The 16,184-nt window shown below is 40.1% G+C and overlaps 2 protein-coding genes across 2 annotated transcripts in view; both read left to right on the top strand.

The window, feature by feature from the left end:
- The window catches only part of Lats1 (large tumor suppressor kinase 1), a 33,658-nt gene extending 26,970 nt beyond the window's left edge, over positions 1-6,688 (top strand). Inside the window, exons 6-8 of the mRNA XM_050161595.1 lie at positions 862-1,044; positions 1,249-1,355; positions 2,989-6,688. Coding sequence (XP_050017552.1) covers positions 862-1,044; positions 1,249-1,355; positions 2,989-3,498 — 800 coding nt within the window. The 3' untranslated portion in view covers positions 3,499-6,688. The remainder of the gene's footprint in view (positions 1-861; positions 1,045-1,248; positions 1,356-2,988) is intronic.
- A 5,740-nt stretch (positions 6,689-12,428) lies between these two features.
- Positions 12,429-16,184, top strand: part of Katna1 (katanin catalytic subunit A1) — a 27,676-nt gene continuing 23,920 nt past the window's right edge. The window contains exon 1 of the mRNA XM_050161591.1: positions 12,429-12,577. The gene's annotated coding sequence lies outside the window, so the exon portion shown is untranslated. The remainder of the gene's footprint in view (positions 12,578-16,184) is intronic.

Below are 16,184 nucleotides of genomic sequence, written 5' to 3'. Positions count from 1 at the left end.
AAAAAAAAAAAAAAAAAAAAAAAAAAAAAAAAAAAAAGAAAGAAAGAAAAGAAAAAGAAAATGAGAAAAAAAAAGAAGAAAAAGGGCCAGGGACAAGAGTACCTACTATTCTTCTAGAGGACCTGAGTTCAGTTTCCAGAACCCATATGGGCAAGTTAGATTACAGCTGCCCATATCTCTAGCTCCAAGCAGACCTAACACTGCTGGCTTCTAAGGGCACTGTACTCAATCATGTGCACATGCCCACATGTATATACACATAATTAATAAGTCCTTAAAAAATACTTAAAAGGGCCCAGCAAAGCTATAGTGGGATTTCAGGTATGTTCCAACAAGCCAAATTACTGCAGTTCTGTCCATGGAGCTCAGGGCTAGGCAAGCACCCCTAACAGCTGAGATCACCCTCAGCCCTGTCATTACTATGTTTATGTTTGTGGTGCTTCTGCCCTGCCAGAGTATGACCTGTCTGCGTGAAGAATCGTTCTTATTGTCTTTTGTTGAATGAATTGAATGAGTGAAATTGATCAGATGTGTTTAAAAAATACCCTCAGAAAAATAACAGACTAGTTTGAATGAGATACTTTATCCTACCTACTCATGACTTACATTGCGGTCACTTAACATTGAGTAAAGTATTGAGTCTTCCATTTTTCTTAGTTCAAGTCTTTTCCTGTTTATATCCCTGCAAACAGGCCCCCATTGGCAATAGTAATGCTGCCAGTGACTTGGCATCTTCTGTGCATTAATTCATCACAGGGAAAGTATTATTAGCTCTTAATCATGATATCAGAGGTTACACAGACTTGAGGTTGACTTTTGTCCTTGTTGCTTTCATTTATTGTTTTCCTTTTTATTTTATAGGGGATCATCCACGGCAAGATAGCATGGATTTCAGTAATGAATGGGGAGATCCTTCCAACTGTCGGTGTGGAGACAGACTGAAGCCACTAGAACGGAGAGCTGCACGCCAGCACCAGCGATGTCTAGCACATTCTTTGGTTGGGACTCCCAATTATATTGCACCTGAAGTACTACTACGAACAGGCAAAGCATTTATTTGTCTCATAAATAATTTTAGTAGTCTTTGAGATCAGCCAAATTTATGCTAAAATATACCTTATTTCTTTTCAGGTTTAAGATAGAAGTGTTGATTTTACAGTATAAATTGTTGAGTTAATGCTAATGTTGTTTTATTCTGAGCATTTTTAAAAGTGTTCTTGTGAATAACTGTAATTTTGATACTTTTAGGATATACACAGTTATGTGATTGGTGGAGTGTTGGTGTTATTCTTTTTGAAATGTTGGTGGGACAACCTCCTTTCTTGGCACAAACACCATTAGAAACACAAATGAAGGTAAGCTATAGGACCTACACAAAAAATTATTAGCTTTTTATAGATCTTTATATATGCTGTAGTACTTAAAAGAGTACCTTTATATGTCTTGTCCAAAAGACTTGAGGCAGAAATATTTCACATTCTTTGAGATTTTGTTTTGTTTTGAGATAGGGTCTCAGTATGTCGCCCTAAGTTGGCTTAGAATTCACCATGTAGGTAGACCAGCTGACACCTCAGAGATCTGCCTCTGCCTCCAGATTTTTAAATGTTTGCATATACACACAGAGATTTCATAGGAATAGACCACAAGTTTAAGCATGAAATTCATTTATGTATCAAACAGCCTGAAGGTAATTTTATGTAATAGTTTAGTGTACCTTTATTTCTTTGTGGTTCTGTTTCGTTTTTGGAGTGGTAGGATCCAAGCCCAGGACCTCTGATACGCTAGACTAGTGCTCTACCACTGAGCTGTGTTCCCAGCTCCCTGTGAATTCTTTTTGAGTGCAGTCAACACAGATCAGGTGGAGAGCTTTCTACTTACAATATCATATCAATATTAAGAGTTTTTGTGTTATTATTTTTTGAATAATTTGTTTAACTTTTATGTGCATTGGTATAAAGGTGTCAGATTTCCTGGAACTGGAGTTTCAGACAGTTGTGTGCTGGGAATTGAGCCTGGGTTCTCTGAACAGTGCTCCTAACTGCTGAGCCATCTCTCAAGTCCCCGAACTTTTATGTTTTAAAGTATTTCAGATTTTGAATTTTTTTGGATTAGGAATGTTCAACCTATTTAAGCTTAGCATGGTAGCCACCTCTAACCTTTAACCTCAGCACTTGGGAGACAGAGGTGGATCTCTGTGAGTTCAGTCCAGCTTGGTTTAGTGCTTTAGTTACGGTTTCTGTTGCTGTGAAGAGACACATGATCACAGCAACTCTTATAAAGGAAAATTTTAATTGGGGGGCTAACATACAGCCAGAGGTTTAGTTCATTATCTTCATGGCAGAGTGCAGGTAGACATGGTGGAGAGGAGCAGAGAATTCTATATCTCGATCAGAAAGCAGCAGGAAGAGACAGACACACTGAACCTGGCTGTAGCTTTTGAGACTTCAGAGGCTGCCCCCAATGACACACTTCCTTCAGCAGTGCCACACCTACTCCATTAAGACCACGCCTCCCAATAATGCCAGTCTCTATGAGTCTATGGGGCTATTTTCACTCAAAGTACCACACATAGCAAATTCCAGAACAGCCAAGGCTACTTAGAGAGACCTTTTCTCAAAAATAAAATAAAACATCTAGATGGTGGCACACTTCTTTAATCCCGGTACTCAGGAGGTAGAATCAGGCAGATCTTTGAGTTCTAGTCCAGCCTTGCCTACAGAGTGAGTTCCAGGGCTACACACTAAAACCCTGCCTTGAAAAACCAAAACAACAAAAATTAAACAAAACAAAAGGAACCTTACTGTGAGTCTTCTCAAGAGCTGAAGATAGAAAATATATTGTCTAGAAGTGATTTATTATTAAAGGTAAAATACCGTGCAAGTTACTTAGAAAAACAAGTAGTCCAGTAAGACATTTGATATAAAACTTGAGGCAATTGTTGATTTTCATCTCTTCCCTTCTTAATTTTTAAAAACTCTTCTCTTAAAGGTTATCAACTGGCAAACTTCTCTTCACATTCCCCCTCAAGCTAAGCTGAGTCCTGAAGCCTCTGACCTCATCATCAAACTCTGCCGAGGCCCAGAAGATCGCCTAGGCAAGAATGGTGCTGATGAAATAAAGGCTCATCCATTTTTTAAAACCATTGATTTCTCTAGTGATCTGAGACAGCAGTCTGCTTCATACATCCCCAAAATCACGCACCCAACAGATACATCCAATTTTGACCCTGTTGATCCTGACAAGTTGTGGAGTGATGATAATGAGGAAGAAAATATCAACGACACTCTGAATGGCTGGTATAAAAACGGGAAGCACCCTGAACATGCTTTCTATGAGTTTACCTTTCGGAGGTTTTTTGATGACAATGGCTACCCATATAATTATCCAAAGCCTATTGAGTATGAATACATTAATTCACAAGGCTCAGAGCAACAGTCTGATGACGATGACCAGGACACAGGCTCTGATGTAAAAAACCGTGATCTAGTGTATGTTTAATAGACTAGGAGATACTTGTAAGAGCGCAGAAAGACCTGAAATGCAGGGTTTTTAGATTTTGAGGAGATTATGCAAATATGACAGAGTTTGTGTGCTCTGTGTACAATATTTTATTTTCCTAAATTATGGGAAATTGTTTTAAAATGTTAATTTATTCCACCCTTTTAACCCAATAATTTAGAATAAATTGTTATAAGGAAAGTAAATTATGAACTGAGTATTATAGTCAGTTCTTGGTACTTAAAGTACGTAAAATATAGTGCTCTGTCTAAAAAGAGAAGCCTGGTATCTATTTGTATATATGCTAAGTAATTTTAAAATTCAAGAGTTTTTGAAAGACAGTTTTATCTTGCTTTAACCAAATATGAAACATACCATATTTCCCCTGTAACTGTGGTTTTAGTTCACAATAAGCTAAAGAAATTAAGGCATCATTTTAGAAGGTGTACCTAGGCTAATGCTAATCTGGAAGTCATATCCTGGGATCACAAATAGAGCAGAATCAAGTGAGTTCACTAGAAATAGTGCAGTTTACCGCTTCCCTCCACGGAAGTCCTACCCTAGCTCTCAATTACTGGCTTTGAAAAAGAAGTCAGAGCACTACTAGTTTTGTTTCCATATTGATATTAATGCTGCTTCCAGTTTTAAAAGGGAACAAAGTTGCCATAAATCAAATTTTCAGATACTGAAAACTAAGGTCTGTAATATTTTTATCTTAAGATGAGAGTAAAAATTTCCATCTCCTAAGCAAAGAAATTATTTTCAGTTTGTAAAACTTTGATTAGAATTTATTTGTATGTACTCACTAAGAAAGTACTATTCCAGGAGCTGGGGCTATAACTTAGTGGTAGAGCACTTGCCTAACATACACAAAGCCCTGGGTTCAATCCCCAGCACCGCTGTCCCCGAAAGGTACCTTTGCAGTACAGTGATCAATCTTGATTGTGCTGTCATTGCTGTAGATTTCCTGTTCCAGAACAGTGCTACAATATAAATCACTGGCACAGGAAAATGGTTCTATTTGGCACTATTATACCTAAGAGTAGATTAATTGGTTAAGAATAATTATTAATTAACTCCTAATTGGGATGACCATTCCTAATTAGAAGATACATAGTGGTTTAAAAATTGAAGACCGCCTAACTTATTTAAGATTAATGCGCCTATTTATATAATGTTTAGGTTCTAAGGAAGAAGTGTGGCTTTATAACAAAATGCATAGTAACATCTTTTAGGAAGAAGAATCAGGCTGCATTCTTACCTTAGTAAAGTTTGTATATTATTTTCTTTTCCTAGGGTTACTGACATGAATACTTTATCAGATTTAATGTTTGCGGATAGGAAAGATATTTACCTATCTAGCTTTCATATAAAAGATAATTTGTTTGAAACCATATGTATAAAAAAATTAAAAGCAAAGATATTTGGTTGAATTGGAGAAAGAGAAAAATTATTAGCTTATTAGCTTACACTTTCATGTTCAGTTTAGAACCTGTTGCAGTATAAGAATGGGTCTTTGGGGTCACTGGTTCTTTTGAGATGAAGGCTGTGTTAACTCTGGCCCTAGTGAAAAAAGTGCGTATCAGCACATACACAGAAAGCGTTGCATGCACATCCAGGGATCCCTAAATATGATAGAAACTTCACAGACAGGTTAGAGAACTACATCCTGTAAGTAAGTTGCTACATTCAACTGAAAACTCTTAATTTATTGCACAGTTTTCAGATGAGCACATTCTGTAAAAACGATGATCTGTCATTGGAAGGTTTCTAGAGTGCGCCGTGATGATCCTGTGAATGCGGGCACGACACTGACATGTTGTAAACACTATTTTGAAGGCACTGAAATGTCGGGTGTTTCTGAAGGATTGCTAAGGAGAACTGTAAGAGAATGTGCTATCAGGAAACAGTCTTTAAATCATGGGGCGTTTGAATAGTCTGTAAAGTCCTATGCAAAACATACTAATTCAAGAGTTTTTACTTGGTTCCCACTTTTATAAGACAGCCCTCTTGTTCTTTGGGCTTTCTCACTCAGATTTACATTTTCATTTAGTGGTTTTACTCCTGGAGTATGGTGCAATACAGTAGAAAACCAACTTTGTCATATTTACACTGCAGGAAAACAAAGGTGCTGTCTCTCCCCTCCCACAACCATGCTTCCTCTGAACGTAAACACTACAAATTCTGTGTCTTCTAAACTTCCCTGATGGTCTAGTGTTTGTCAGAGGCAGTATATAAGCATTGGTATCTGTGATTTTAGTATTTTATTCACAATTTTAATATTTTGGATACTTATATTGGATTACTCCCTGACTACATCCAGTTCTTCCAGCATAGAAGCTGGTGCTTTATGAGCAAATAAAGAGAACAACATAAAACCTGGACACTCTCAACTGAAGCAGGGTGAAGACGCTGTTCTCCATGCTGTCCCTTAAAACTGGCTGTCTTGTGTACTTGCCCCTTTAATACGTTATCAATAGTATTTATAAAATGCGTTTTATAATTGTGTAATTGTACATACTGTTGTGTATTGTTCAGTGACGTCCTGAGGCAGGCCCTGTTGCTGTTTCTGTCCTACCTTCCTATTTGTAATAGAAACTATAGAATGTATGACTAAGAAGTCACTTTGAGATTGACTTTTTTAAAAAGTTATTTCCTTCTGCTGTTGAGAAGTGCAAAACTGTGAGTGGAAATGTTTTATTCTGATTTAATAATATGTTAGAACTTAGAAACCCAGTGGGAGGAGTTCTTAGATATGCTGCTGCTGTTACCCAAGGTACTTTAGAACTTTTTCTTTAATAAACAAAAAATCCCTTTGATATTTAAAGTCAAACAGTTTGTGTTTTTTAATCTAAAATAAAACATAATTTGGGTCAACATATTGGTATATTTGTAAAGTGCCTTAGTATATTCCTTTGTGGAGGGCACTTCCCAGTTTACTTTTATATTGTATTATGTATATAAGTATTTTGTATTAAAATGGAATCAATGGCAACACTACCATTTTATAAAATAATGCTTTGCTAGAAAAAGAATTACAGCTTTGCAATATAACAACTGTTTTGCATATTTCTGAATGTAATAGAACAAATAATCAGTCAGTTTTAATGGATCTATTTGTATTTTCCCAATCATTTCCTCTAGTGTAACATTTGCTGGGATAATAAAAAACAAAATTCAAATCTTTCAATTATGTGCGGAAAAGTAAATTATGTAAATTTCTATTGTGTTGTATTGTATGTGGGGGTGTGCATGCCCACAGGAGGGCAGAGGACAAGTTTCAGGAGTCACTCCTCTCCTTTGACCATGTGGTTGCCGGGAGCAAATCTGTATTTTCATACTTGGTGGCAAGAGCCTTAACCACTGAGCAATCATGCCAGCCCTATTTTCTTTCTTTTTTAGCATTTGTGTGTGTGTGTGTGTGTGCGCGTGTGTATGCACATGCCACAGCACTCGTAGCAATCAGGACTCAATAGATTCAGTTCCCTCCTTCAACCGTGTGGTTCCTGAGAGTTGAATTGGTTGTCAGGCTTGGAGGCAAGCACCTCCACCTGCTGAGCCATTTCACCATCCCAATTTTTAATTTTTCAAGATTTCTTTACTTTTATATAATTTTAAATAGTTTGAACTGGAAATATATCATTTCCCCCTTCTCTTTCCTTCTAACTTTCCAGTGTACCCACACACACACTTTTCACTCTAAAATTCATGACCTCTTTTTCTATGTGTGTGTGTTTGTGCCTAAATACAATCTGTTTAGTCTATATAATATTACTCATATGCACATAATTTCAGAGCTGATCATTTTTGGATGTGTTCTTTCCTGGAGATGACTGTTTTCCCCACTTTGAACATTGCTTAGTTACCTGTAGTTAATTGTCTAGATTTGGGACCCCATGAGATTTGTCCCTTTGATGGTAACAGTCTACTTATATGTTCTGTTCTAGCCTAATTTTCTAAATTCAGTTTTCATTTTTCAATCTTAGAAAGTTTATGATTAGCCGGGCAGTGGTGGCGCACGCCTTTAATCACAGCACTTGGGAGGCAGAGGCAGGCGGATCTCTGGGAGTTCGAGGCCAGCCTGGTCTACAAGAGCTAGTTCCAGGACAGGCTCCAAAACCACAGAGAAACCCTGTCTCGAAAAACCAAAAAAAAAAAAAAAAAAGTTTGATTAAAACTTTGCTGCTTTGGAGTTGAAGTATATATGACTAGTGATTGTAGTTATGCAATTAAGACAAACTGATTACAGTAGAATGTAGGGGACATTCTCATTTTTCTCTAATAGAAGTACAATCAGTATTTAACATTAAGGCATTATTTATTTCCATTTTACTTTATACATTTAAAAAAATGTATGTATGTCCATGTGCAGGGGTGCCCTAAAAGGCCAGAAAAGGGTGTTGGGTCGCTTGGAGCTGGAGTTACAAGTGGTTTCTGAGCTGCCTGATATGGGTGCTAGGAACTCAACTACTCTGAAAGAGCAGCAAGTACTTTTAACCTCTGAGCCAGGTTCAAGCCTTGTAATTCCATTTTTTAGACAAATTCTTGTGCAACTCAGTCTGGTCTGGAGCTTGCTTAGCTGAGACGGGCTTTGAATGTCTGATCTTGGTGTTTCTACCTAGTGAGTGCTAGGATTATAGACCGTTACTACCTCACCTAGATCCCAAAACTTTCTCCTAATTAAACTTGACATTTAGTATCATTTAGGTATATTTGATCATTTTTAGATGTGAAAGTGACATTTCCCTTTACATGTATCACAGGAAATGCTATTCCGATTCTAGACATTCTCTCAAATCAGCTGAACATGAAAACATTCAAATGCTAGCATTGCTGTTGTTTTCTTTTGTCCATTAGTTTATTCCCCTTCGTAATTTATTATTTGATGTCCCTTTTAGTTTCCAATGAAACAGAAGAAACACCTCTTAATTTCTAAGAGTGATTTTATTTAGGGCTGAGAGATGGCTCAGTGGATTAGAGCACTTGCTACTCTCGCAGAGAGCCTCGGTTCAGTTCCCAGCACCAACACAGAAGCTTGTGACCATCTATAACTCCAGTTCTGAGGGATTCAGCACCCTTTTCTTGTCTCTACAGACCCCAGGCACACATGCAGTGCACATACACACATGCAGGCCAAACATTTATACACACAAAAAATTAAAAAAAAACTTTAAAACTTTAAAAGATTATGGTATCCCAAAGTATACATTCATTATTTACTATGATTTTATTTACTCTACAACTACTTAATTAGTGCCTACAATGTGCTAATTATAACACCTAACTTAATTTTGTCTACTGGTGAAAGAGGCAATGAATAAACACTGGCAGGAGGTAATCCTCTATGCCCGTTTCCCTCCTGTGTAATTCCGGAGGTCGCCTCTTTCAGCAATCACTCTGTTTACTCCCTCCTCCAAGTTACTTCTCTCTTTTAGCACCAAACTTATCCTCCTTTTGCTACTACTTTATACCTTCTTTGAACAGGTTCCACTTTTCTTTTGCTTATTGCTTAGTGGATAAAGTCTTCGGCTGGCATTTACCTTTCTACCTCTTTCCCTAGAACTTCTCATGTCCTACAGCCCTGCCTCATTAGTCGGGCTATTCACCAGGAAAATGCAAACTTGTTTTCAGAGTCCCATTGGGGATGCAATTGTTTGAGAATGGAGGTGGTTCTGCACACCCCACGGTTAGAGCAATGACTAGTGTAGCTCTCAGGACTGATGAGCAGGTGGCATCTAAGCACTCCCTTCTGAGGACACCGGAGAGCTGCACACGCCTGTCACTTTGAAGTCAGACTGACACTGGGGAATCAAATGTGAGGAGAACTCACATATATCTTATCTAGATAAAAGCTATACAGTTCTTTCTTTCTTTTCCTCCTCCTCCTCCTCCTTTTTGAAACAGAGTATCTCTATAAAGCCCTGGCTGTCCTGGAACTTGCTATGTAGACCAGGCTGACCTTGAACTCACAGGGAAGTTGGGAAGGAAAATGTTTATTTGGCTTACACTTCCATAGTGTAGTACATCATTGAAGGTAGTTGGGACAGAAACTCAAATGGGTTAGGAACCTGGAGGCAGGATCTGATGCAGAGGCCATGGAGGGGTGCTGCTTACTGGCCTGCTCTTCATGGCTTGATCAGCCTGCTTTCTTTTAGAACCCAAGACCACCAAGCCAGGGATGGACTCACCCTCAATGGGATGGGCTTGCCCCTGGATCTTATGCACACATTTTCTCAATTGGGGAATCTCCCTTCGGATGACTCTTGTGTCACGATGACAAAACTAGACAAGACACACACACACACACACTTTTTCTTCTGTGGTTTCAGTGATCGCATTCATCCAACTGTGAGCTGGATGAAGCTAAGAAGAGCTAGGGACGTAGTTCAGTATGGAGCTGGGTTCAGCACCGTAAAGGTAAAAAGACAAAGCAGGTAAGAAGAAAACTGTATGTTGGCATCAGGGAAGCTGAGGCAAGAGGATCACCACTGAGTCTGAGGTTAGCATGGGCTGAATAGTGAGTCCTACCAAAGAAGGACGAGGAGTAGGAAGAGGGAGGAAGAAGAGAAGAATGGGAGGAAAATTAGAAGTTGTTTGAAACCTCTGTGATTTAAGGGTATCTATGTGGTGGTCTGAAAGAAAATGACCCCCAAGGGGAGTGGCACTATTAGGAGGTTCGGCCTTGTTGGAGGAAGTGTGTCACTATCGGGGTGGGCTTTGAGGTCTCTTTTGCTCAAGCTTCCCGCAGTGTGATTGTCAGTCAACTTCCTGTTGCCTGCAAGATGTAGCACTCTCAGCTTCAGCACTAAGTCTGCCTGCATGCCACCATGCTCCCTCCCTCTCATGTTGGTAATGGACTGGACCTCTGAAACTGGAAGCAAGCCACTCCAGCTAAATATTTTTCCTTTTTACGAGTTACCGTGGTCATGGTGTCTCTTCACAGCAACAGAAACTCTGACAAAATTTTTTGACTGTACAAGTAAATAAATAGAAGTAATCACTGCAAGCCACTTTTGGAGGGTTGTCTATTTGAAACATCTTCATCAAAGCCAGGTATGGAAGCTCATGCCTAACACTGGGCACCTGAGAGCAGAGAAACCGTATAAATCTGAGGTCAACGTGGGCTACATAATAAGTTTCAGGCTAGCTGAGCCTAAAAAGTAAGACCTGTCTCAAAAACAACAAAAGACATTGAGGTATAATTTACATAAAATCAAATTACAATATCTATTTAAAAATGTACACATCTGGGAAAATACTTCCCCTACAGAACATCATCCCCAATCTCCTAAATCTCACACTAGGCTATCACTGATTGGTAGCCCTTACTCCCAGGTTCATCTCATCAGTTCTAGAATTTTCTATAAGTTGAATTGTAACACATATATTCATTTTACAGCTTTGAGAAGTTTTAAAACCCTAAATTGGCTTCATAAATTAGGAGACCTTTGCACTCATATAGAAGTTAAACCCATCTCTTAGGGTAATTGATATCTCCTATATTGTTTTTTATTATTCCTAACTAATGTACTGATTATATTTTCTGTGCTCTGTGACACTAAAGTTCATATCCACTATAGCAGAACTATCATTTTCTATTTGGGGTGAAAAGTTTAGAAGACTTTAAGCCCTGTAAGACATTGTTTCTTGTCAATATTTATTTCACTTTATATGTACACACACACATGTGGTTTTCCTGCATGTGTATATGTGTACCAGGTGATGCCTGGTGTGTTGTGAGGTCAGAAGAGGGTGATAGAGCCCCTGGAACTGGAGTCACAGATGGTCTCTGGCCACCATGTGGGTGCTGGGAATTAAGCCCAGGTCTCTGTAAGAGCAACAAGTTGCTCTTAACTGCTGAGCCATCTCTCTACCCTCAAAACATTATAAACTCAGTGGCAAGCATTGTGTGCGGCAGGTAGTGGTTGCTCAAATAAGTACTCGTGGAACTAGGAGCTGAGGATACTGCTCAGTTGGTAGTTTGTCTAACACATGCAAAACCCTGGGTTTGATCTCCAGCACCACAAACCACAGGCATGGGGGCCCACATTTGTAATTACAGCACAGAGGAGGTGGAAACAGGAGGACCAGAAGCTTAAACTCAATATATTTGTATTTATTGAGTTAACAGATGTGTTTTTCCTGAATGACTTTTGTCTTTGTTAGTTGACTTTGTTAGTTAGAGACATCTACACATGTCTCTCTCTCTCTCTCTCTCTTTTTTTTTTTTGAGTGTCACTATGTATCCTGGCTGACCTGGAACTCACAGAGATCCATTTAATCCGCCCAAGCACTAGGATCAAAGTCATGTACCATGACTCTTGGCCCTTGGCTGGGATGTTAGAAAGTGAATTACATGTACCCCTAAAGGGAACTATGTCGATGGTTCTTTCTGTCTATAGCACTGTCGGGTAAGTATCTGCAAAACGTGGGGCATAACTTGTATGTTTATATTAAAACGGTAGCCCCCGAAAGCCAAAACAAAACAAAAAACCAAGGAAATAAAATTTCCCCCATAGCATGTCTTGACGGTTCTTGTGTTTACACGGCGACATGGGTCCCAGTCTACACGGTATAAGTAAGCACCGGGTTCTAAAACAAGATTTGTCATAAACGAATGGCTTGACCACTGACACTCACATGTAAGGGAGCCCCTGACTCTCTAACCTCTGAGCAGCTTGGTAACAAGCCTCGGGAAGATAGTAAGGTCCACAGGGAAAGGTCTGAGACAGGAGAGGCAGTACCAACCCCTGCCGCACGCCTACTCCTTCTCCCGAGGCCGCCGCGCGCAACGCGCAGACGCACCCAGCGCTCGGCCACGCCCCCTTAAGTTCCGCCTGCGCGCGCAGGCGTCAGAACCCTCACTTCCGGGGCGTGGCCCCGCGGGTGGGGGACTGGCAGAGGCGGTCGGGCACTGGAAGTGGACTTACCCGGTTTGACTGCACCTTGGCCGCGAGCAGGAGCTGCGGTGCCTGCGGACCTCGGCCGTGCGGCTCCCGGAGCGAGCGCGACGCTGCGGCTCAGGCCTCGTTCCCCGCCACGCGGCGGGCAGCGTGTCCCGGAGCCTCGGGCACGCCAGGTGAGTGCTCCGGCCGCAGTGCGCCCGCTCCACCCGAGGAGCCTTGTGATGCCACCTCAGGCCCTTGTCCGTGCAGATGTCACCCGATCCGGGAACGCGTTGAAAGCGTCCTCGACCCCCCCCCCCCCCGAAACCTCCGCCCTGTAAACTCTCCACGGCTTGGGTGTTGGGATTCGGCTTCTTTTCGTACAATTTGTTGGCGGTGTACTGCTTCATGGTGGTTTACTTATTTGTCCTTAGTTTTAGTTTTAAAATGTATTGCTATTCTGTGTGTATGATGTAGATGTGGGCTCGCGAGTGGAGGTCAGAGGGCAGCCTGTGGAGTTGGTTCCGGTCATCCACCTCTACAGGGGTCCCAGAGTTGAACTAAGGTTGCGAGGCATGCTGGACAAGTGCCTTTACCAGTTGCGATAACTCACCGGTTTTTGTTTTGTTTGTTATTCGTTTTTTGTTTAGGTGTAATACCTAAACAAAGATCTTTCTTATTATTTCTTTCGTTTAGTTTTTTTATTTGGAGACAGTTTGGAGCAGTTTCCTGGCTGCCCTAGAGCTCTTGCTTTGTAGACCAAACCGGCCTCAAACTCAGAGATCACCTTCTTCTGACTTCTTCTAGTGCTGGGATTAAAGATGTGTGCCACCACACCATGCTTAAAGTTGGCTATTTCTTACTTTAGAGGCCAGTGTTCTAACGAAGGCTTATGACCTTTTTGATTGGGTACTGTGGAGAAAATTTATCCCTCGAAGCATTTGTTTCATTAAGTATTTGACTGCAAAATTGCATACAAACATAGACTTGTTGTAATTTTAAAAGGCCGCCAAGAGAAGTCTTCATTATGTAACAAGGCTCACATAGGAGGTTTATTGGAAGAGGAGAGAGAAGGGGCAGAGAAAGGAGCAGAGAAGGGGGCAAAGACTGGTCCTTGGGACAAGAGTGACAGAAGAGATAGAGGAAGGAAAGAGAGCAAGAAAGAAAGAGAGAGGGGGACAGAGAGAAAATGAGATGGGAGATGAGCAGGCCCATCTTTTAAAAGGGAACATAGCGAATGTCTACGGGAGGTGCTCTTAGTGGCTACAACTGAGGACGTACCCTGTCAGGACTGTAAGGGCAGGCCAGTACCGACACCTAAATGATGCCGTTTTCTCTTAAAATAAACCAAACCTTTAGTTCCTGCTGGAAACATTGATGTTTCAGAATGTGTGTACTTAAAGCAGGTGTCAAGAAATATTCTTGTCATGTTACTAGAAGTCTAAATGTCTCAATATCCTGTTGTGTTTTCTGAAGCAGATGGTTTGGTAATTAGTACATTTTCATACCAAGAATTAGGAGCAGAACTTCCTCCTACCGACACTGGCAACTTGTGAACTGTATCATGCTTTAAAAAAAAACGCGTTGATCAACTTTCAGTCTTCAAAGACCACAAAAAGTTCTGTGAACCTTTGTGGCGTTTATTATTCAAGAAAGCTGTAGCTGTGTGTGCAAATACAATCTTCAAAGGATTTTGTGTTTGGTTTTGAAACTGCTACCAAAATTTTGATAAATATTAAGGAAGGATTAGAGGATCTTGTTGAATTTACTGTATTTGTGTTTGAAACAGCATGCTTTTTGTTTTCTACTTGACTGTGAAAAAAGATATGATTCATGTAGATGAAATGCTGCTAAATGGATTTTGCTTGTGGTGTTTCTTGATACGCCTTGAGTGCTGCTTTGAAGTTACTTTTCAGTTGTTACACTTACTAATTAATCTGTTTTGTTCAAGATGAACTGAAAGTACCAACACCTGTAGAGTGGAATTTTTTTTTTCCTGAAGAGGTTTATATGTGTCTACATGCAAGCATGCATCTTGTATTTTAGTAATGATATCTTTATTATGCTTGGGTGTTTATAATTTGATGGTTATAAAGGCTAAAAAAGATCTATACCATGCTTTGTTCTGGGGGGAGGGGTGTCAGTTTTTGTGCTTATTCTTGTCATTGGTGACTGGGTAAATTACAATGTAGCCATTTTCACCTCCCAGAGGTGAACTTCCTGAAATTGCTTGTCTGCCTGTAGCCCCTTTGAAAGTCCTTTTTCAGGTGGGCCTTAAGACCTGAGTTCAAAGCCTGTAAGCCAGCAAGGGTTGAAGGAGAGAACTGGCTCCAAGGTTGTCCTCTGACCTCCACATGTGGCATGTTACACACACAATAAAAAAAAAAGTTGCATGGCATATTCAAATGCCTTCAGGAGGATGCTGGATTAGGCTTTTGGTTAGAGACTTTATTTTTAATAATGTGTATATGTGTGTGTCTTTGGGAATGGGCACAGGTGAGTTAGAAGGTATCAGATCCTATGGAACTGGAGTTACAGGCAGTTACTCAGCCACTTTTTCTTTTAAATATTTTTTATTATTTGAAAATAGACTGTAGTCAGGCGGTGGTGGCTCACGCCTTTAATCCCAGCACTTGGGAGGCAGAGGCAGGCAAATCTCTGTGAGTTTGAGGCCAGCCTGGACTATAAGAGTTAGTTCCAGGACAGGCTCCAAAGCTACAGAGAAACCCTGTCTCAAAAAAAAAAAAAAAAAAAAAAAAGAAGAAGAAGAAAATAGACTATATTTATACAGTGATTTTTGATCGTAGCTATCCAGCACTACCTCTAACTCCCTCTAGTGCCCCCATCTCCCCAACTTTAGATCCTCAGTTTTTATTAATGACCATTCTTTGGCAGCCATCAGCTGTCAATAACTAACTCCTCATATTGCAGAGGTGAACTTCCTGAAATGGCTTGTCTCTAGCACCTTTGAGGACACCTTGCCAGGCAAGCCTTACATCATCGGTTCAAATCCTGGAACCCAGGTCAGGGTGGAGAGAGAATCCACTCCACAAGGCTGACCTCTGACCTCCACATATGTGTATGGCACTCAGTTCTTTATTGCTAGCTTTTGTTTATTTGTGTGTGTATATTTGAGACAGGCTGTGCTGTGGTCCAAACTGTCTCTGTAGCCAAGGATGAGACCTCTGCCTTCACTACCTCAGTTATTCAGTCTATTTCTGCCTGTATCTTCAAAGAAATTTTTTGCAACTTGTTGCTCCTTAAGTGTTTCTTGAGTGGTTGACCTATGTTCACTACAGTAAAAATGGCAGTTCTCAGTGGAGCCCAGCAACCTTTAACAATTACATGGCTACACCCTGTTGGATGGCTATTGCTCAGCGTTTGGATTTCTTTTCTCTTCTCTGCAGCTCTTTAGTTGCTGGCTTTTCTTTTCTTTTCTTTTTTTCCTAATTGTACATTGGAGGTGGGGGAATGAGATAGTACTTTGTCTCTCGGTGGAGGAACTGTTCCCTGTCAGATATTAAGTTTGTTAAAACAGCTCTAAGGTTTTTTTTTAATGTAATTAAATTTATGCTTGAATTAAAATTCCTGTTGTAGCCTTTTCAGTTTGAATAAGTGAATTTAGTCATTGGCTAAATTATATGCAAGTCTTGTAAACAAAACAGAGCATGCTGGGTAATTAAAGGAAGGACTTGGAGATGAAGCAGCAGATTGTCTTTCTAACAACTAGGATTCTGAATTTTGAGGCAACAGTTTTTTTTTTTTTTTTTTTTTTTTTTTTTTTGGTTTTTCGAGACAGGG

Source organism: Alexandromys fortis, unplaced genomic scaffold (genome assembly GCF_014885135.2).
Source record: "Alexandromys fortis isolate MF-2015 unplaced genomic scaffold, M_Fortis_MF-2015_v1.1 scaffold_134, whole genome shotgun sequence".
NCBI lineage: Eukaryota > Metazoa > Chordata > Mammalia > Rodentia > Cricetidae > Alexandromys > Alexandromys fortis.
This window is presented reverse-complemented; position numbering and strand designations above follow the sequence as displayed.